The sequence below is a fragment of the Salvelinus alpinus genome, chromosome 1 (genome assembly GCF_045679555.1).
Source record: "Salvelinus alpinus chromosome 1, SLU_Salpinus.1, whole genome shotgun sequence".
NCBI classification, from domain to species: Eukaryota; Metazoa; Chordata; class Actinopteri; order Salmoniformes; family Salmonidae; genus Salvelinus; species Salvelinus alpinus.
The window spans coordinates 85973156-85995092 of NC_092086.1; the positions used below are offsets into that span (position 1 = coordinate 85973156).

The window sequence follows — 21937 nt, forward strand, 5'->3', positions numbered from 1 at the left end:
TGATTTGAAGAGCAGAAAAGTAAATAAATAAAAGCAGTATGGGGGGTGAGGTAGGTAAATTGGGTGGGTAGTTTACAGATGGACTATGTACAGCTGCAGCGATCGGTTAGCTGCTCGGATAGCAGATTTTTAAAGTTGTTGAGGGAGATAACAGTCTCCAACTTCAGAGATTTTTGCAATTCGTTCCAGTCGCAGGCAGCAGAGAACTGGAAGGAAAGGCGTCCAAATGAGGTTTTGGCTTTAGGGATGATCAGTGAGATACACCTGCTGGAGCGCGTGTTGCGGGTGGGTGTAGCCATCGTGACCAGTGAACTGAGATAAGGCGGCACTTTACCTAGCATAGCCTTGTAGATGACCTGGAGCCAGTGGGTCTGACGACGAACATGTAGCGAGGGCCAGCCGACTAGGGCATACAGGTCGCAGTGGTGGGTCGTATAAGGTGCTTTAGTAACAAAACGAATGGCACTGTGATAAACTGCATCCAGTTTGCTGAGTAGAGTATTGGAAGCTATTTTGTAGATGACATCGCCGAAGTCGAGGATCGGTAGGATAGTCAGTTTTACTAGGGTAAGTTTGGCGGCGTGAGTGAAGGAGGCTTTGTTGCGGAATAGAAAGCCGATTCTTGCTTTGATTTTGGATTGGAGATGTTTGATATGAGTCTGGAAGGAGAGTTTGCAGTCTAGCCAGACACCTAGGTACTTATAGATGTCCACATATTCTAGGTCGGAACCGTCCAGGGTGGTGATGCTAGTCGGGCGTGCGGGTGCAGGCAGCGAACGGTTGAAAAGCATGCATTTGGTTTTACTACCGTTTAAGAGCAGTTGGAGGCCACGGAAGGAGTGTTGTATGGCATTGAAGCTCGTTTGGAGGTTAGATAGTACAGTGTCCAAGGAAGGGCCGGAAGTATATAGAATGGTGTCGTCTGCGTAGAGGTGGATCAGGGAATCGCCCGCAGCAAGAGCAACATCATTGATGTATACAGAGAAAAGAGTCGGCCCGAGAATTGAACCCTGTGGTACCCCCATAGAGACTGCCAGAGGACCGGACAACATGCCCTCCGATTTGACACACTGAACTCTGTCTGCAAAGTAGTTGGTGAACCAGGCAAGGCAGTCATTAGAAAAACCGAGGCTACTGAGTCTGCCGATAAGAATATGGTGATTGACAGAGTCGAAAGCCTTGGCCAGGTCGATGAAGACGGCTGCACAGTAATGTCTTTTATCGATGGCGGTTATGATATCGTTTAGTACCTTGAGCGTGGCTGAGGTGCACCCATGACCAGCTCGGAAACCGGATTGCACAGCGGAGAAGGTACGGTGGGATTCGAGATGGTCAGTGATCTGTTTGTTGACTTGGCTTTCGAAGACCTTAGATAGGCAGGGCAGGATGGATATAGGTCTGTAACAGTTTGGGTCCAGGGTGTCTCCCCCTTTGAAGAGGGGGATGACCGCGGCAGCTTTCCAATCCTTGGGGATCTCAGAAGATACGAAGGAGAGGTTGAACAGGCTGGTGATAGGGGGTGCGACAATGGCGGCGGACAGTTTCAGAAATAGGGGGTCCAGATTGTCAAGCCCAGCTGATTTGTATGGGTCCAGGTTTTCCAGCTCTTTCAGAACATCTCCTATCTGAATTTGGGTAAAGGAGAAGCTGGGGAGGCTTGGGCGAGTAGCAGCGGAGGGGGCGGGGCTGTTGGCCAAGGTTGGAGTCGCCAGGAGGAAGGCATGGCCAGCCATTGAGAAATGCTTGTTGAAGTCTTCGATTATCACGGATTTATCGGTGGTGACCGTGTTACCTAGCCTCAGTGCAGTGGGCAGCTGGGAGGAGGTGCTCTTGTTCTCCATGGACTTTACAGTATCCCAGAACTTTTTGGAGTTAGAGCTACAGGATGCAAATTTCTGCTTGAAAAAGCTGGCCTTTGCTTTCCTGACTGACTGCGTGTATTGGTTCCTGACTTCCCTGAACAGTTGCATATCGCGGGGGCTCTTCGATGCTATTGCAGTTCGCCACAGGATGTTTTTGTGCTGGTCGAGGGCAGTCAGGTCTGGAGTGAACCAAGGGCTATATCTGTTCTTGGTTCTGCATTTTTTGAACGGAGCATGCTTGTCTAATATGGTGAGGAAGTAACATTTAAAGAATGACCAGGCATCCTCAACTGACGGGATGAGGTCAATATCCTTCCAGGGTACCCGGGCCAGGTCGATTAGAAAGGCCTGCTCGCAGAAGTGTTTTAGGGAGCGTTTGACAGTGATGAGGGGTGGTCGTTTGACCGCGGACCCGTGGCGGATACAGGCAATGAGGCAGTGATCACTGAGATCTTGATTGAAGACAGCAGAGGTGTATTTGGAGGGCAGGTTGGTCAGGATAATGTCTATTAGGGTGCCCATGTTTACGGATTTAGGGTTGTACCTGGTGGGTTCCTTGATGATTTGTGTGAGATTGAGGGCATCAAGCTTGGATTGTAGGACTGCCGGGGTGTTAAGCATATCCCAGTTTAGGTCACCTAACAGAACAAACTCTGAAGCTAGATGGGGAGCGATCAATTCACAGATGGTGTCCAGGGCACAGCTGGGAGCTGAGGGGGGTCGGTAGCAGGCGGCAACAGTGAGAGACTTATTTCTGGAGAGATTAATTTTTAAAATTAGAAGTTCGAACTGTTTGGGCATAGACCTGGAAAGTATGACAGAACTTTGCAGGCTATCTCTGCAGTAGATTGCAACTCCTCCCCCTTTGGCAGTTCTATCTTGACGGAAAGTGTTATAGTTGGGTATGGAAATCTCAGAATTTTTGGTGGCCTTCCTAAGCCAGGATTCGGACACGGCAAGGACATCAGGGTTGGCAGAGTGTGCTAAAGCGGTGAGTAAGGCAAACTTAGGGAGGAGGCTTCTGATGTTGACATGCATGAGGCCAAGGCTTTTTCGATCACAGAAGTCAACAAATGAGGGTGACTGGGGACATGCAGGGCCTGGGTTTACCTCCACATCACCCGAGGAACAGAGGAGTAGTAGGATGAGGGTGCGGCTAAAGGCTATCAAAACTGGTCGCCTAGAGCGTTGGGGACAAAGAATAAAAGGAGCAGATTTATGGGCGTGGTAGAATAGATTCTGGGCATAATGTGCAGACAGGGGTATGGTGGGGCGTGGGTACAGCGGAGGCAAGCCCAGGCACTGGGTGATGATAAGAGAGGTTGTATCTCTGGACATGCTGGTCTCAATGGGTGAGGTCACCGCATGTGTGGGGGGTGGGACAAAGGAGGTATCGGAGGTACGGAGAGTGGAACTACGGGGTCCATTGCAAACCAAAACAATGATAACTAGCCTGAACAACAGTATGCAAGGCATATTGATATTTGAGGGAGACATACAATAAGGCATAAAGTGATTGCAGGTCTTGATTGGGAGAGCTAGCTAAAACAACAGGTGAGATAACAGCAGCTAGTCAGTTAACACAGCAGCAGCAGGTAAAAATGGCGACGGCTAGGCAGAGAGGGTCGGATTAACTACACACAGATCCTGAGTTAAAGCACAGAGCCGACAGATAAAACACAAATAAACGGAATGGAGTACCGTGAATTAATGGACAGTCAAGCAAGCATCAGCTATGTAGCCAAGTGATCATAGTGTCCAGGGGGCAGCCGTAGATGGAGCAGTGAGGCCTCCACTAAGCTAGCCCGCGGCGTAAGATTGTTCGATAGACCTGTTCAGATAGCAGCCGATATGCTCAAGACAGCTAACGATTAGCGGGCCGCAGTTAGCATATGGGCGTTCAGGTTACGTCGCGATGGAGGGGCCAGTTGAATAACTCCCTCGGGCAGATAACGTCGGTATCCCAGTCGTGAAGGCCCGGTGGGGCTCCGCATCGGCAGTAAAACGGGTCCGGATAGGTGATTGTAGCCCAGGAGTGGCTGATGGAACTCTTCAGCTGGCTAGCTCCGGGATAATTGGTGTTTGCTCCGGAATTGATGTTAGCCAATAGTCACTCGGATAGCAGCTAGTTAGCTGCAAGATCCAGGTGTAAATGTCCAGAGCTTGCGGTAAAAATCCGGGGATATGGAGAGAAAATAGGTCTGGTATGCTCTGGTCTGAGTCGCGTTGTACAAAACTGGCAATAGTTTTCCGAGCTAAAGGATAGCTGATAAGCGCTAGCTGTGGTTAGCTGAACTACTCACGTTAGCTTGTGAGCTGGCTAACTTCTGGCTAGCTTCTGTTGTAGATTTCGGATACGAGGTGAATAATACCTTTGAGGAGAAAAAAAAAAACAGATCCGCACCACATTTGGTGAGGTAGGTTGCAGGAGAGTGTTTTGAAGTTGAGTTTTTAAGAAGAAAAAATATATATATAAAAAGAAATGCGAAGAAAAATATATAAAAAATATATACACGGGACAGGACGAGGACAAAGGACATCTGACTGCTACGCCATCTTGGATTCCATTCCATTCCATTCCATTCCATTCCTATTCTACTGCCATTGACTTTATATTTGTCTTTTTATATTTTATTATTTCTTACTGTTGTTTGCATTGTCGAGAAGGAACCTGCAGTAAGCATTTTGTTGGACAACGTATAACATGTGTATCCCATACATACGACTAATAAAAAAAAATTCAACTTGACTTGAAACACAGTCCCTTTGATCTGGAACCACAGGTGTCACTGAGTCACAGAGATAAGCCTTCAATGCCCCTGGGCACTGAGTAGAAGTAAGTGTGTGTGTGTGTGTGTGTGTGTGTGTGTGTGCGTGTGCGTGTGCGTGTGCTAGTCCGTGTGCGTGTGTGTGTGTGTTTTTTTTTTTTTATAAATGCTCCCAGTCATGAGTCATCATCACAGGAATGGTGATGCTATATGTGAAACATCATATAATTCTCACACCACCTCAACTCAAGGTGACTGTGTACATTTATGTGGGTTATTCCACAACAGGAAGATAAGTAGCACCTGAATCAGGCTGAGGTAAACAGTAACACCACAGATTAATCAGGGTTGGTTAGCTATAATAATATTTGGTAACACTCTATGGGTGCCCCCTGTTGGCACTTACGACCACTGCAAGACTCAGAGGTCCAAATGGGGTGAAACACGAAGAAGGATTGCTTTGTTTTCACTGCCATCTACTGCCAATAACGGGTATCTGCACACAAACAGTTAGTCTGGTTACAGGTTAGATCACAAAAGACACCAAGATCACAATTAACCAAGTGAGAATACACAAAAGCCTGTGAACATTTTTTCATAGTGCAATCATACCTGTTGTGGCAAAGAATATGCCAGGCAGTCCATGGGACAAATATTTCTATATTTATTAATTCCATTATTTTAGATTTGTGTGTAATGTTGTGAATTGTTAGATACTACTGCACTGTTGGAGCTAGGAACACAAGCATTTCTCTACACCCGCAATAACATCCGCTACACATGTGTATGTGACCAATAACATTTGATTCGATTTTGACTGACTACAATATCATCACCATAGCTAATTTCTGAGCCATATCACACAAACATCACTTTGAAACTACTAAAGGATAAGATACGATCAAATATAACATGTTTAAGCGGGCGAAATCATTTAACGAAAAAGTATGGGGCATCATGGACATTGGGATACTCAGCTAGCTACTATCTAATTTCAGCAGTGCGCGTGCTCAACACTTGGCTTTGTTTTTTTCCCCTTTTTTTAATTGTGTTTGGCCGGTAGATAGCGGTACTGCTACTCGCATGGGTTCTATTTACTGTAGCCGGTTATGTCGGTGAGGTGTGTTTCCATGAGGCAGTGGAGAAGTTGATACTTTATTTCGGACTGAGTGAGAGAGAGGGACCAAGCAAACGCAATGGCGGGGGTATTCGACATTGATTTGGATCAGGCGGACGAAAATGTGTCTGATGACGAACTCGGGGATGGGGTAAGTAGCCAGCTACTGTACAGTAATTAGCTAGCTACCCAGCAAAACATTACTAGCTAGCTAGTTTCATTTAGCTTCCGACCTTGGCATGAACCAGTTAGCTACTATCGTTAGCTGCTAGTGAAGAAGGGAGGCGCAAACTAACTTGTCTGCAGTAAAGAAGCTGATGTTAGTCAGAAGCTTAAGACTGTCTTTGTCAATAACTTCAACATATCAGCTGGTTAGCTAGTCGTGCGTGGCAAGCCCAAAAGAACCCACGCGTACAACCGCTAATATATAACTAGTTAATTTAGCGATGAACGTCAGTAAGTAAGAAAGAAGGTAGCTAGCTAATTAATATTATAGTAACTAACTATTATTAGGTAATTGAACCAAGGGCGGACTTAACGTTGGTGGCAAGCTAAACTAACCAGCTATATAGGCCTAGCCATCTGTCTTCTCAATAAACGATCCATTCTTAGTTGGATTGTCAAAACATAGCTAACGTAAACGGATATAACGTTACGCATTGACAGATTACTATAGCTATGAAACCACTTGACCTCTGATGATCAGATTTCGGCATCGTTGGATGTGGACAAGTGAAACAAGTTGTTCTAGCTACTCTTTCATACATCTTTAATTTTAGAATCGTTTGCTTTTTTTTCAGCAGTCTCACAAGACTGTGTGTGATGCAGTTAAAAAAGTCCTGTCTGAATAATCACTGGAACTGGTATATTTTTGAAGTTGTTTACTGATGGAGAAAGATCAATCCTGTTAAAATGTTCTCTTTTTTCTTCTTTTTTTTGTTGCCAGACCCAAATGAGCGAATGCACGGAGCAATGCAGCGGGTTCGAATTGTGGGTATTTACAACATAGGTTCAGCCTGTATATTTTAGCACTAGCTAATGTTGCACACTCACCACAACATCTTTGACAACAGGGTGCTTCTTTGACATGCAATTCTATGTGTTTTATTGTTTGGGCACAGGTGTCAATCTAATTGCCCTAAAGGGATTAATAATCTGTGTAATACATTTTTTGTTAACTACTGCAACACCTTTGACCACTTTTATGATGTTGTATGAATGATGAACAGATAAAGGACAATGGGTGATTTTAGTCGATAGATTGCTTGTGCAGGCAGGACTGTTTTCCCCTACTGCGGATTGCATCTTTAATCTAACCTTCTGGTTTTGTTATTCGGGTAGATTCAACATTGACTGGCTGAAATTTGACATGAATGAATTATGTTTCAATGGTTGTCTTTTAAAATTTATTTTCAAGTAACATGGACGACTGTGAAAAGTTTGAAATCTCTGAAGACAGCGTCAACAAAGGAACGGAGCAGATTCGTCCGGAATGCTTTGAGTTACTCCGGGTTTTAGGAAAAGGAGGCTATGGAAAGGTGAGCTATCCCTCATCACCCTATGACTTGTTCAAGTATTCATTCACGTCTTCTCCTTAGAATAGATAGCATAAATCCATGGTTTGACTTTCCCCCTATCACATTCAGGTTTTTCAAGTTCGTAAGGTGTCGGGTGCCACTTCGGGAAAGATTTTCGCCATGAAGGTCTTGAAGAAGGTGGGCTGTTTGGATTCTCATGACGTTGAGATACTTATCTTTTGTTGTCTCGTTTGCCCCTAAGGAACTGCACACTTAAGTTCTGTGTTATTTATTCTATAAAGATTTATTCTCTTAAGGATTTCCATTGACATGACGATGAGCCCAGATTGGACACTGACCCAAGTTGTTACAGTAGTGTACTGAATACACAGGTGAATTCATTTAGCCATGCAGTCAGAAAAGAGGCCGCCTAACCCATAACAAAAAAACTAAAACGACTTCCTATGAAACCTCAGGGCTGTTTGTTCTCCACAGTTTCTTTCCATCTGCTCTGCATCCTTTCTGTAATTGATGACTGCCTGTCTGGTTTGCATCTTGGCCCCAGAATCCACCAATTTTTCCCAGAAGCCTTAGAGGTTTCGGTAATAATGGTTCTGTTTATAGTTTTTTATAAGCCAGTATTTACTGTTGCTACCATGCAGGAGCTAAGAGCTCTTAACCAGCCAACCAGCAGCTATCATCACTGCCAAATAAAACACCAGGGTCCCACCTCCCCTCTTTCCCTCACATCTTGGAAGCCCATATAGCTTTTACATACAGGATTTACCCCAGTGTTTGACCGAAAAGGCTCAGACTTTTCTGTTTCCATGGGCCATGGCTCCTGCGGACCTGCTCTCACTTGTGGTCAAAGTAAAGCCCCTGGTACTTTTCAGCTTGCATTTACATAACAATGGCTAACTGAACTTTAACACCTTCTCACAAAGCAACTGTTTTGATTTTGCAGAGGTTGTTGATTCTGCTTTTCACAAGTCCTCAGTGTCAGCCCTAGCTATGGAAACACAATTTCCCTAGTATAACATAAGGGTGTATGTACTCTAGTGTAACACTGTTGAAAAGCAGCAGACTTGCCCCAGCACTGGTGTTTAGCATGGTGAACTTAACCGGCCATGTCAGAACCCAGCACTGTGTGCATGTTGTAAGTGGCTGTGTAGCACGGCAGGCAGCAGAGCCTCACGCTCATGACCGACTGCTCTGCTCTCATACTCTGGCTTCTGGCTCTGCCACTGGGCTCAGGCTTTATCCAACTGAAACAGATCTAGTATTGTTCCCGACGGCTGAAATAGTTTGAATGTTTTGGATTTCTTTGAGCAAAAGATTTGCACGTGTTCTGGACCTGAGGGCAACAATAACGGCATTAATGACATGGCTCAGAGCAGAGGCGTTCCTTTACTTTCTTTCACTGGGCTGGGGAAAAGGGGAGCGCAGAGAAATAATAATCGAAACCAGATTGCAAATGAACATTTCCTTTAGGTTATTGTTATGTTGTCAGACCGTCGCAAACCTGTTGTCCGTTACCTACCATAGTGTGTCCTGCTAGACAAAGAATGTTCTCTAGTGTTACTTTTCAAATGCATATCATACCTCAGTTTCTATTTTGCTATAATATTTTTCATTTGGAGTGACTAACTTGTTACCATACTATTACCAGGTTATTTCCCCTTTATTCTCTGCTGTAAATGTAAAGTACTACCATTGTTATAATGCTGACGGTGCTTGACAATCCATGCCTTGTTTGATGCCTCCAGGCGATGATAGTGCGTAACGCTAAGGACACGGCACACACCAAGGCAGAGAGGAACATCCTGGAGGAGGTGAAGCACCCATTCATAGTGGACCTCATCTATGCCTTCCAGACAGGGGGCAAGCTGTACCTCATCCTGGAGTACCTAAGTGGTGAGTGGCTGGGGCACAGTGTGTACGCACACACACATATATATATACACACACACACACCCTTGCAACTACGCCTTCCAGACAGGTGGCAAGCTGTACTCTACCTCATCCTGGAGTACCACTCAGGTGAGTGGCTGGGGCACGGTGTGGGCGCACACACATCATACAGACACACAAACCACACAACACAGCGTAACATACACACTATGGCCTAAGTTAAAATAAAGCTGCAATATGTAACTTTTTGGGCGACCTGACCAAATTGACATAGAAATGTCAGTTATAGATCTGTCATTCACATTGAAAGCAAATCTAAGAGGCGGTAGATATGTTCTATGTGCGCTATATCTATACTTCCCGTTCTTAAGTTTAGTTTTTTGTCTTTTACTTACAGTTTTTTTTTACACCAGCTTCAAACAGCTGAAAATGGTTATGGAAAATATCACATCGGTTTAGATGGTACAATGATTTTCTACAATATACTTGGTTGTTTTTCACATTAACTGAAATTAAGCGAACTACTAGAATTTTAGCAACCACGAGCAATTTCTGCATAGTGCATATTTAAATGCTGTATCTGTGATTTGCAGGTGGGGAGCTGTTTATGCAATTGGAGAGAGAGGGGATCCTTGTGGAGGACAAAGCATGGTAAGTGATCTGTCATGCTGGAGATATCTGTCTGAAGTGTGTAGAATAGATATGAGTGTCTGGAACCTCACTCAAATGTTGTGTCAACAGATGTGAGATTTGATTACATAGCATAAGGTCAGTAGGGGTGTGTTTTGGATCTATTTTTAGAAGCAGACAAATGTTAGGATGTTGGAAGCACAACACTTAGGTTTAGAATGTAGAGGGCAATGAAAGGCGAATCTGAAAGGATACATTTTTCCTAAATGCTATTGATGCTTTACGGATAGAATTTTTTCGTCATACTTCCTGTAACTGTATAGATGTCTGTTTTCTGTTCTGCAGCTTCTATCTGGCAGAGATTTCAATGGCTCTGGGACACCTGCATCAGAAAGGCATCATCTACAGAGACCTGAAGCCAGAAAACATCATGCTCAACAACAACGGTCACATCAAGCTCACAGACTTTGGACTATGTAAAGAATCAATCCACGACGGCACAGTTACTCACACTTTCTGTGGCACCATAGAATACATGTAAGTCACGGTCCTGATATTAAAACAATGAAAGTTAATATCAGCCTCCTAGTCTGTTGTAAACTTCTTGATCCACTACTGTATATACTCTTGGTAGGAGAAATTAGTGAGTTTGGTTGCACATTGTTTTAGAGGTCGACCGATCAAATCAAATCAAATGTTATTAGTCACATACACATGGTTAGCAGATGTTAATGCGAGTGTAGCGAAATGCTTGTGCTTCTAGTTCCGACAATGCAGTAATAACCAACAAGTAATCTAACCTAACAATTCCACAACTACTACCTTATACACACACAAGTGTAAAGGGATAAAGAATATGTACATAAAGATATATGAATGAGTGGTGGTACAGAACGGCATAGGCAAGATGCAGTAGATGGTATAGAGTACGGTATATACATATGAGATGAGTACTGTAGGGTATGTAAACATAAAGTGGCATAGTTTAAAGTGGCTAGTGGTACATGTATTACATAAAGATGGCAAGATGCAGTAGATGATATAGAGTACAGTATATACATATGAGATGGGTAATGTAGGGTATGTAAACATTATATTAAGTGGCATTGTTTAAAGTGGCTAGTGGTACATTTTTACATAATTTCCATCAATTCCCATTTTTAAAGTGGCTGGAGTTGAGTCAGTATGTTGGCAGCGGCCGCTAAATGTTAGTGGTGGCTGTTTAACAGTCTGATGGCCTTGAGATAGAAGCTGTTTTTCAGTCTCTCGGTCCCTGCTTTGATGCACCTGTACTGACCTCGCCTTCTGGATGATAGCGGGGTGAACAGGCAGTGGCTTGGGTGGTTGTTGTCCTTGATGATCTTTATGGCCTTCCTGTGACATCGGGTGGTGTAGGTGTCCTGGAGGGCAGGTAGTTTGCCCCCGGTGATGCGTTCTGCAGACCTCACTACCCTCTGGAGAGCCTTACGGTTGTGGGCGGAGCAGTTGCCGTACCAGGCGGTGATACAGCCCGACAGGATGCTCTCGATTGTGCATCTGTAGAAGTTTGTGAGTGCTTTTGGTGACAAGCCGAATTTCTTCAGCCTCCTGAGGTTGAAGAGGCGCTGCTGCGCCTTCTTCACGACGCTGTCTGTGTGGGTGGACCAATTCAGTTTGTCCGTGATGTGTACACCGAGGAACTTAAAACTTTCCACCTTCTCCACTACTGACCCGTCGATGTGGATAGGGGGGTGCTCCCTCTGCTGTTTCCTGAAGTCCACAATCATCTCCTTTGTTTTGTTGACGTTGAGTGTGAGGTTATTTTCCTGACACCACACTCCGAGGGCCCTCACCTCCTCCCTGTAGGCCGTCTCGTCGTTGTTGGTAATCAAGCCTACCACTGTAGTGTCATCCGCAAACTTGATGATTGAGTTGGAGGCGTGCATGGCCACGCAGTCGTGGGTGAACAGGGAGTACAGGAGAGGGCTCAGAACGCACCCTTGTGGGGCCCCAGTGTTGAGGATCAGCGGGGTGGAGATGTTGTTACCTACCCTCACCACCTGGGGGCGGCCCGTCAGGAAGTCCAGGACCCAGTTGCACAGGGCGGGGTCGAGACCCAGGGTCTCGAGCTTGATGACGAGTTTGGAGGGTACTATGGTGTTAAATGCTGAGCTGTAATCGATGAACAGCATTCTCACATGGGTATTCCTCTTGTCCAGATGGGTTAGGGCAGTGTGCAGTGTGGTTGCGATTGCGTCGTCTGTGGACCTATTGGGTCGGTAAGCAAATTGGAGTGGGTCTAGGGTGTCAGGTAGGGTGGAGGTGATATGGTCCTTGACTAGTCTCTCAAAGCACTTCATGATGACGGAAGTGAGTGCTACGGGGCGGTAGTCGTTTAGCTCAGTTACCTTAGCTTTCTTGGGAACAGGAACAATGGTGGCCCTCTTGAAGCATGTGGGAACAGCAGACTGGGATAAGGATTGATTGAATATGTCCGTAAACACACCAGCCAGCTGGTCTGCGCATGCTCTGAGGACGCGGCTGGGAATGCCGTCTGGGCCTGCAGCCTTGCGAGGGTTAACACGTTTAAATGTTTTACTCACCTCGGCTGCAGTGAAGGAGAGCCCGCAGGTTTTGGTAGGGGGCCGTGTCAGTGGCACTGTATTGTCCTCAAAGCGGGCAAAAAAGTTGTTTAGCCTGTCTGGGAGCAAGACATCCTGGTCCGCGACGGGGCTGGTTTTCTTTTTGTAATCCGTGATTGACTGTAGACCCTGCCACATACCTCTTGTGTCTGAGCTGTTGAATTGCGACTCGATTTTGTCTCTGTACTGGGACTTAGCCTGTTTGATTGCCTTGCGGAGAGAATAGCTACACTGTTTGTATTCGGTCATGCTTCCGGTCACCTTGCCCTGGTTAAAAGCAGTGGTTCGCGCTTTCAGTTTCACGCGAATGCTGCCGTCAATCCACGGTTTCTGGTTTGGGAATGTTTTAATCGTTGCTGTGGGTACGACATCGTCAATGCACTTCCTAATGAACTCGCTCACCGAATCAGCATATTCGTCAATATTGTTGTTGGACGCAATGCGGAACATATTCCAATCCGCGTGATCGAAGCAGTCTTGAAGCGTGGAATCAGATTGGTCGGACCAGCGTTGAACAGACCTGAGCGCGGGAGCTTGTTGTTTTAGTTTCTGTTTGTAGGCTGGAATCAACAAAATGGAGTCGTGGTCAGCTTTTCCGAAAGGGGGGCGGGGGAGGGCCTTATATGCGTCGCGGAAATTAGTATAACAATGATCTAGGGTTTTTCCAGCCCTGGTAGCACAATCGATATGCTGATAGAATTTAGGGAGTTTTGTTTTTAGATTAGCCTTGTTAAAATCCCCAGCTACGATGAATGCAGCCTCAGGGTGTGTGGTTTCCAGTTTACAAAGAGTCAGATAAAGTTCGTTCAGGGCCATCGATGTGTCTGCTTGGGGGGGAATATATACGGCTGTGATTATGATTGAAGAGAATTCCCTTGGTAGATAATGCGGTCGACATTTTATTGTGAGGAGTTCTAGATCAGGTGAACAGAATGACTTGAGTTCCTGTGTGTTGTTATGATGATCACACCACGTCTCGTTAATCATAAGGCATACCCCCCGCCCCTCTTCTTACCAGAAAGATGTTTGTTTCTGTCGGCGCGATGCATGAAGAAACCAGCTGGCTGCACCGACTCCGTTAGCGTCTCTTGAGTTAGCCATGTTTCCGTGAAGCAGAGCACGTTGCAATCCCTGATGTCTCTCTGGAATGCTACCCGTGCTCGGATTTCATCAACCTTATTGTCAAGAGACTGGACATTGGCGAGTAGTATGCTAGGGAGTGGAGCGCGATGTGCCCGTCTCCGAAGCCTGGCCAGGAGACCGCCTCGTTTGCCCCTTTTACGGCGTCGCACAGGGTCGCCGGCTGGGATCAGATCCATTGTATTGGGTGGAAGGCAAAACACTGGATCCGTTTCGGGAAAGTCATATTCCTGGTAGGAACGATGATGAGTTGACGTTAATCGTATATTCAGTAGTTCCTCCCGACTGTATGTAATGAAACCTAAGATTACCTGGGGTACCGATGTAAGAAATAACACATAAAAAAACAAAATACTGCATATTTTCCAAGGAACGCGAAGCGAGGCGGCCATCTCGTTTCGGCGCCGGATGTTTCGGCGCCGGATGTTTTTCCAATTAAATCGGAATGGCCGATTTAATTGGGGCCGATTTCAAGTTTTCATAACAATCGGTAATCGGCATTTTTGGACACCGATGATGGCCGATTACATTGCACTCCACGAGGTGACTGCGTGGCAGGCTTGACTACCTGTTATGCGAGTGCAGCAAGGAGCCAAGGTAAGGTGCTAGCTAGCATTAAACTTATCTTATAAAAAACAATCAATCTTAACATAATCACTAGTTAACTACACATGGTTGATGATATTACTAGTTTATCTAGCTTGTCCTGCGTTGCCTATAATCGATGTGGTGCCTGTTAATTTATCATCTTCGCCAAACGGGTGATTTAACAGGCGCATTTGCGAAAAAAGCACTTTATGGTTAGGTACACCAATATGTACCTAACCATAAACATCAACGCCTTTCTTAAAATCAATACACAAGTATATATTTTTAAACCTGCATATTTAGTTAATATTGCCTGCTAACATGAATTTCTTTTAACTAGGGAAATTGTGTCACTTCTCTTGCGTTCTGTGCAACGGAGTCAGGGTATATGCAGCAGTTTGGGCTGCCTGGCTCGTTGTGAACTGTGTGAAGACCATTTCTTCCTAACAAAGACAGCCAACTTCGCCAAACGGGCGATGATTTAACAAAAGTGCATTTGCGAAAAAAGCACAATCGTTGCACGACTGTACCTAACCATAAACATCAATGCCTTTCTTAATTCAATACACAGAAGTATATATTTTTAAACCTGCATATTTAGTTAAAATAAATTCATGTTGGCAGGCAATATTAAGCTAGGAAAATTGTGTCACTTCTCTTGCGTTCATTGCACACAGTCAGGGTATATTCAACAGTTTGGGACACCTGGCTCGTTGCGAACTAATTTGCCAGAATTTTACATAATTATGACATACAATTGAAGGTTGTGCAATGTAACAGCAATATTTAGACTTATGGATGCTACCCGTTAGATAAAATACAGAACGGTTCTGTATTTCACTGAAAAAATAAACGTTTTGTTTTCGAAATGATAGTTTCCGGAGTTGACCATATTAATGACCTAAGGCTCGTATTTCTGTGTGTTATTATATTATAATTAAGTCTATGATTTGATAGCACAGTCTGACTTAGCGGTGGTAGGCAGCAGCAGGCTCGTAAGCATTCATTCAAACAGCACTTTTGTGCGTTTTGCCAGCAGCTCTTCGTAATGCTTCAAGCATTGCGCTGTTTATGACTTCAAGCCTATCAACTCCCGAGAAGTAGGCTGGCAATACTAAAGTACCTATTAGAACATCCAATAGTCAAAGGTATATGAAATACAAATGGTTTAGAGAGAAATAGTCCTATAATAACTACATCCTAAAACTTCTTACCTGGGAATATTGAAGACTCAAGTTAAAAGGAACCACCAGCTTTCATATGTTCTCATGTTCTGAGCAAGGAACTTAAACGTTAGCTTTTTTACATGGCACATATTGCACTTTTACTTTCTTCAACACTTTGTTTTTGCATTATTTAAACCAAATTGAACATGTTTCATTATTTATTTGAGACTAAATAGATTTTATTGATATATTATATTAAGTTAAAATAAAAGTGTTCATTGTTCATTCAGTATTTTTGTAATTGTCATTTTCATATATATATATATCGGCCGATTTTATCGGTATCGGCTTTTTTTGGTCCTCCAATAATTGGTATCGGTGTTGAAAAATCATAATCAGTCGACCTCTACATTGTATAGGGTTTGGTTGCACATTGAATAGGCCTACCCATTCCTCTCCCCTCTGTCACTCCAGGGCCCCAGAGATCCTGATGAGGAGTGGACACAACCGGGCTGTAGACTGGTGGAGCCTGGGAGCTCTCATGTATGACATGCTGACAGGAGCAGTGAGTACAACTCCTCCAAGAAATACACATAATATAGCCAGTGTACAAGACTACATCATCTTTTTACATTTTGAATATTATTTTGATATTTAACCTCAGGTGGACATTATGGCTATTGTTGTGGAACATACTTTTTTTGTTACTCAACAGCCACCATTCACTGGTGAAAACAGGAAGAAGACCATTGACAAAATCTTAAAGTGTAAATTGAACTTGCCACCTTACCTCACACAAGAAGCCAGGGACCTTCTCAAAAAGGTAAGCGTTTCACTGTGTTAGATGTTAAACTCTTCCAGTTTTAATAAATTCGTTTTTGGGTGGCATTTCAGGTACACTCCATCTTCTGATTGTGAAATGTAACACAAGTCGGGTCAAATGAAAACAAAGGAGAAGACTAACATAACTCTCTGTTCCAGCTACTAAAACGCAACGCCTCATTACGGCTGGGGGCGGGCCCAGGAGACGCCTCAGAAATTCAGGTGATACAGTTAACATGGCACCTGTTGCAGGATTATTACAATGTTGGTGAAGAGGGACACCCTCTAATGTAGCTTTTTTCTCGTCTCCAGTCCCACCCATTCTTCAGGCATATTAAATGGGACGAACTTCTCGCTCGCAAAGTGGAGCCTCCATTCAAGCCTGTTCTGGTGAGCCATCATTCCTTATTCATAGAATTTTCATTGTGAAGAAGAACACCTGTGCTTCCCAAGTCCTCCATGACCCACAGAGACTAGAGGTTAACAGGTTTCCTCCTTTCCTTCCATTGTAGCAATCAGCTGATGACGTGAGCCAGTTTGACTCAAAGTTCACCAGCCAGACTCCTGTTGACAGCCCTGACGACTCCACGCTCAGTGAAAGTGCCAATCAAGTCTTCCTGGTAGGCTGCTTACTGTGCTCAGTCCATTTGGTTTTGTGTTTGTGGGCATGTGTGTTTTACTGTGTGCATGGCTGCACGCACACGTCTAGGCATAAGCTAGACTGTTTTTGTTCTTTTTCATTTTTGACAAAAAAAGATTGTTCTTACGAGAAATGGGTAATGCGTCTGTTTTCTGTTATTTATTTTTTACTGGAAACTGTTGACTGTCTGGCCACATTGCATGATGTAGTTTAATGAGTGTGTCATTGCTCATCTCCTGTGTTCTGTGTTGTAATGGACCTTGATGAGCCTGGCTATAATCTTCCCCGTGACCTCCTTCCCACAGGGCTTTACGTATGTAGCCCCCTCTGTGCTTGAAAACGTCAAGGAGAAATTCCCCTTTGAGCAAAAAGTCCGCTCACCAAGAAGGTTTCTGGGAAGCCCAAGAACACCAGTGAGGTAAGTGCTTTTTGTTTTGTCTCATGTTCCTCTAGGTTTGTGTAGAACTTGCATTTTTACATGAAGATGTCCTGCCCAGCAGTGGTTGAATCCAGTATCATTCTGGTACTCACTTCTACTGGGATTTATCCTCACTCTTAAAATGTCACTATTCTAATGGTCTGCCTTGCCCCTGTCGGTACTCAAATGCACTATTCTAACCCTGCCGTATGTCCTGTTCCCTCAGTCCAGTGAAGTTTGCTGGGGGGGACTGCTGGCCCCGGGCCCCCACCCAGGCTAGAGTCTCGTCCCTGCTGTCCCCTGGGAGCTCTGGGTCTGGAGACCAGCCCATGGAGGTTGGTGTGGAGCAGATGGACGTGAGCTCCAAAGCTACTGAGGTGTCTGCCCCCTTGCCCATCAAAAAGCCCTCTGGCAACACCACCACAGGCGGCCCTTTCAAGAAGCAGGCCTACCCCCTGATGTCCAAACGTCCAGAGCACCTCCGGATGAATCTATGACGCTCAGCTCCATCTAGAACTCCTCTTTTCTAATTCCTCCTCCCCCGTTTTTTCTTTTTTTTCTTTTAAAAGCCTTAAAGAAATGACTGACGGAGCGCTGACCATCGACACCAATCACCAGCTCCTCCAGACACACCTTCCATCTCTGCCTCCCTCCCTCTCCTCTCTTTCCCTTTTTGAGCAGCTTGGGAGCCACATGGGGCTTTCTACCCTAGCAGATATGAATAAACTATAGCAGTCTCCTGTTAGGGGCGACGAGGGAGAGAACTCCCTCCCACCAATTAGAGCTTTAGTCAGACAACGAAAGGTCTTGACTACTTCCTAATGCCCAGTAGGGTGTAGATGCAGGAAGAGACGAGAGCAGTGCTGCTGCCTGATTCTTGTGTGCTCCACTGGGATAGCTTCTCATATGATATACTGGTGCTTTGTACTTTGTGTGAGTGGGGACAGACAGTGTTACTCATGCAGCAATGATTTTCCTCACCAGGAGTGAGCCGTTATTGATTTCTGAAGCCATGTAATAGACTTTTGAAGGCTGAAAGGGTGGAGAGGATTTCCCCCTTAAATGCCTTTGCTTCCTTTTTACAGGATACAGTATAGATGGAGAAAATTATAATGAACACAGAACACAATATTCTCTACAGTTCTCATGCTATAGTATATTAGGCTGCATTGTTCCATAAAAAAAAAAGATGGAATCCACAATGCCTTTCTTTCTGCTTTGTCACATCCAGTCAGGATAAATCCTGTTGAACACAGCTGGGTCACGGCTGGGTTGTGTTCAGTAGGTAGAACACGTATTGAAACTGAATTAAACAGGAAGGTGCTATCTGAACTCGTCCAATGAACAGATTTGTGAGCCTTACTGAACATGACCCTGGTGTGGTGTCATTGATGGAGGTGCAGCTAAAAGCAAACAGAAAAACAAGGTGTATTCTATTTCAGCTGAATGCAACACCACCTGCACCATCTATCTGACTGGATTTCTCGGTAGATACAAAACCTTTCTGTCTGTCTCTGCATGTAGTACATTGAATGTAAACTGACTCGAAATGCCTTTTAGAGTGTCACTTACTCAGATGACCCACATGAGTTCTCTTCACGGTTAAGATGCATGCAGGTTTATTATAATATTATGGACCTATTCTTTTTGGGCGTCCAGGAAATGTGTCATTGTCAGATATAAACCGAGGGCTCATCTTTTGAATTGAAAGAAGCAAAGCATCAAGGCCAAATTCTCATCATCACTGCCTTTTGTGTTTAGCTTATCACCAGGTTACATTTGTCTAATGCACCTGGCTAGGTGCTTCACGGATGCTTCCCTCAGTCTTTTGAACCCTTGGTGATATCAGTAGGGCTGTACCGCTATGCTGGTTCCATTTGAACTAGTGATTGTTTGAAATATGTGGTGACTTGAAGGTGTTGTATGTATGTATGTATGTATGTATGTATGTGGTCTTTAACTGTGCGCCTCTGGAGAAAAGCCATTTGATCCTCTTCCCCAAACATGAAACTTAGTCAAATGAATAATAATCCAACTATAAGGTTCCATCTAGCTGAAGGCAGTGTTCACACGACCAAGAGAATGGTCATACTTAACCAAATGTGTCTGTTATTTGATAAATGTGAAAATGTTAACATTTTACTTTTTAAAAACATACTTTTAAAAACTCAGTCAATAAGCAAACAGTTGTACTATTCTGTTCCGTTTTGAACCAGGCAGTTTATTTGGGTTGTTCTCTAGAAGTGCTCCTGAGTGGCGCAGCGGTCTAAGACACTGCATCTCAGTGCTTGAGTGCTGCATCTGTGCTTGAGGCGTCACTACAGACACCCAGGTTCGAATCCAGGCTGTATCACAAACGGCCATGATTGGGAGTCCCACAGGGCGGCACACAATTGGCCCAGCATCGTCCGGGTTTGGCTGGTGTAGGCCGTCATTGTAAATAACAATTTGTTGGCGTGTCCCCCTCTACAAACCTACATCCTGTTCAAAACAATTGGATGGGTCAAAAAAAGGTTGTCTGGGTGAATGTTTATCCTGACAGAGGATTTCCTATTCCAAGACTGCTGAGGTTTATTAAAATAGACATTATCGCCCCCTCCCTCGTGTGTGCTTGTCAATGACGGAATGGACCAAGTGCTTTATCTTCAGATTCCATTGGAGAGGATGTATGGTGTGCTTCAGAGCAACTTCCATAGTGACCATGGCTTAGCTTTGAATACATTTTTAACAATCAACAACTTCTATGGTGAATTTTTCTTTTTCTACTGCATCAGTCCCACTATGCAAACAATGTATTTATTGCATAGTCAGTTGTATGTTTGGCACGCATGGATCTTTTGTAAATGACAACCTTTATTTTGTTCATTTTATTTATTTGTAGATATGTGCATATGGTTATCATATGAATATCTATCTTGAGAAACCTCAAATGCAGCAGTTAATTCTTTATTCCAAACTACAATGTCCTAAATGTTTTAGTATATTTATTGTACTACAATAGAATTATATTGTGCTATGGACATGGTCAGAAAGTAACTTTTTGATAACTTTTACCTGGTTCTTTTAATTCTGAACTTGAACTTTTTAAGATGCCTGTTGAGTGTTGGAAATATGGGCTGTGTGTGTGTGTGTGAGATTAAAAATAAATAATAATTGCAACTTTGTATGTATTTGCAGATGTGTATTGAATGCTATTGAGACAGGAAGATGATTGGACCATGTGTTTCTTTCTAGTAGTGTAGAGTCTCTAAATGATGCTCCTCTAACCTGTTAAATACTAAAATGATCGTAATGATCTGAGTGGGATGTGGTTTGGAGCTTGAGGGCCTTTTGAAAAGTATACAAATGGGAACATACCTTGATTAATCAACTTATTAGAAGACGCTGCAAACATTTAATCTGAGTCAATATTTCATCCCTGTATTTATTCCCTGTATTTATTCCATGACCTGGGATGTTGATTTGTAATATCATGTAAGTGGATGGATGAGAACAAAATAAAAAGTGTTGCTGATTTGAAGCCTGTGAGAGTGATTATAGTGCAACCTGGAATGATTATGCTACCCCCAAAGTTACTGGTCAACTCTCATAATGGTTGCTAGGAATGTCCAGAAGACACCGACTTGAGGTAACAGTAACCACGTTTCCATCCAGTTTATATGCAAGTAAAAGAAAGTCATGCCACATAAAAAAAAAAACAGGACAGCTGTGAATCAAACAGGTAGTTTGTTACAATTTTACAAAATGCCACAAAAACTCTAAAGGATATTTTTGTGTCTGTAAAATTAATTATGCGAGAAACGCATTTATGCGCAACTCTGATATAGTAACCATATCGAAGTTAACTTCGAGTCGGGATGATACGGTGTATGGTCCTCCCACTGTGACTCGGGAAACCATGCAGTTTATTAGGCTACAGATTAAGAAAAAAATACGATTAATTTCACAGGATGGTGAAAGTGAACGGCGATCTTGATGATCTTTTCCAATAAATATCGAGGGTCTTATTCTGGTGATATGATCGATGCTTTAATTTGTTATTCCTGCTTAAAGGTGCTGGCTAAAATATACATATATATTTTTACTCCTTTTTCATGTTATCCAATTGGTAGTTACACTCTTGTCTCATCGCTGCAACTCCCGTACGGACTCGGGAGAGGTGAAGGTCGATAGCCTTGCGTCCTCCGAAACACAACTCAACCAAGCTGCACTGCTTCTTGACGTAATGTCCACTTAACCCGGATGCCAGCCGCACCGATGTGTCGGAGGAAACACCATGCACTTGGCGACCGTGTTACCGTGCAATGCGCCCGGCCCGCCACAGGTGCCGCTAGTGCGCGATGGGACAAGGACATCCATGCCGGCCAAACCCTCCCCTAACCCGGACGACGCTGGGACAATTGTGCGCCGCCCCATGGGTCTCCTGGTTGCGGCCGGCTGCGACAGAGCCTGAACCCAGAATCTCTAATGGCACAGCCTCAGACCACTGCGCCACTCGGGAGGCGGCAAAAATTATATTTGATTGTTTACTTTGTACTGACTAGGGGCTCTATTCAATCTGTATTTCTGAAGCGTTACAGATTTCTCGCTAGAAATGTTAACGGTAATTTCCAATTTAGCGGATATGCAGAATTTACCATCTCCATTAATGCGCTGCAGAAGTCTATATCGGCCCAGTGAAAATATTTTGTCTAATTCCGATTTTTCAGGGGGTGCTGCAGCCCCCTCTGCACCGCT

The 21937-nt window shown here is 44.2% G+C and overlaps 1 protein-coding gene across 2 annotated transcripts; it reads left to right on the plus strand.

The window, feature by feature from the left end:
- The first annotated feature begins 3829 nt into the window (after positions 1-3829).
- On the plus strand, positions 3830-20720 carry LOC139532478 (ribosomal protein S6 kinase beta-1-like). 2 transcript variants are annotated; one of them, XM_071330113.1, is made up of 14 exons: positions 3830-5898; positions 6694-6737; positions 7165-7285; positions 7394-7462; positions 9031-9178; positions 9769-9826; positions 10151-10342; positions 15795-15885; positions 16036-16143; positions 16302-16364; positions 16455-16532; positions 16655-16762; positions 17088-17200; positions 17427-20720. In XM_071330113.1, exons 1-14 carry the CDS (start codon positions 5827-5829, stop codon positions 17695-17697), a joined length of 1536 nt encoding a protein of 511 aa, XP_071186214.1. In that variant the 5' UTR covers positions 3830-5826; the 3' UTR covers positions 17698-20720. The 2 variants fall into 2 exon arrangements, with proteins under 2 accessions (XP_071186214.1, XP_071186223.1); XM_071330122.1 differs by having other exon boundaries at positions 5838-5898; positions 6694-6741.
- The last annotated feature ends 1217 nt before the right edge of the window (positions 20721-21937 follow it).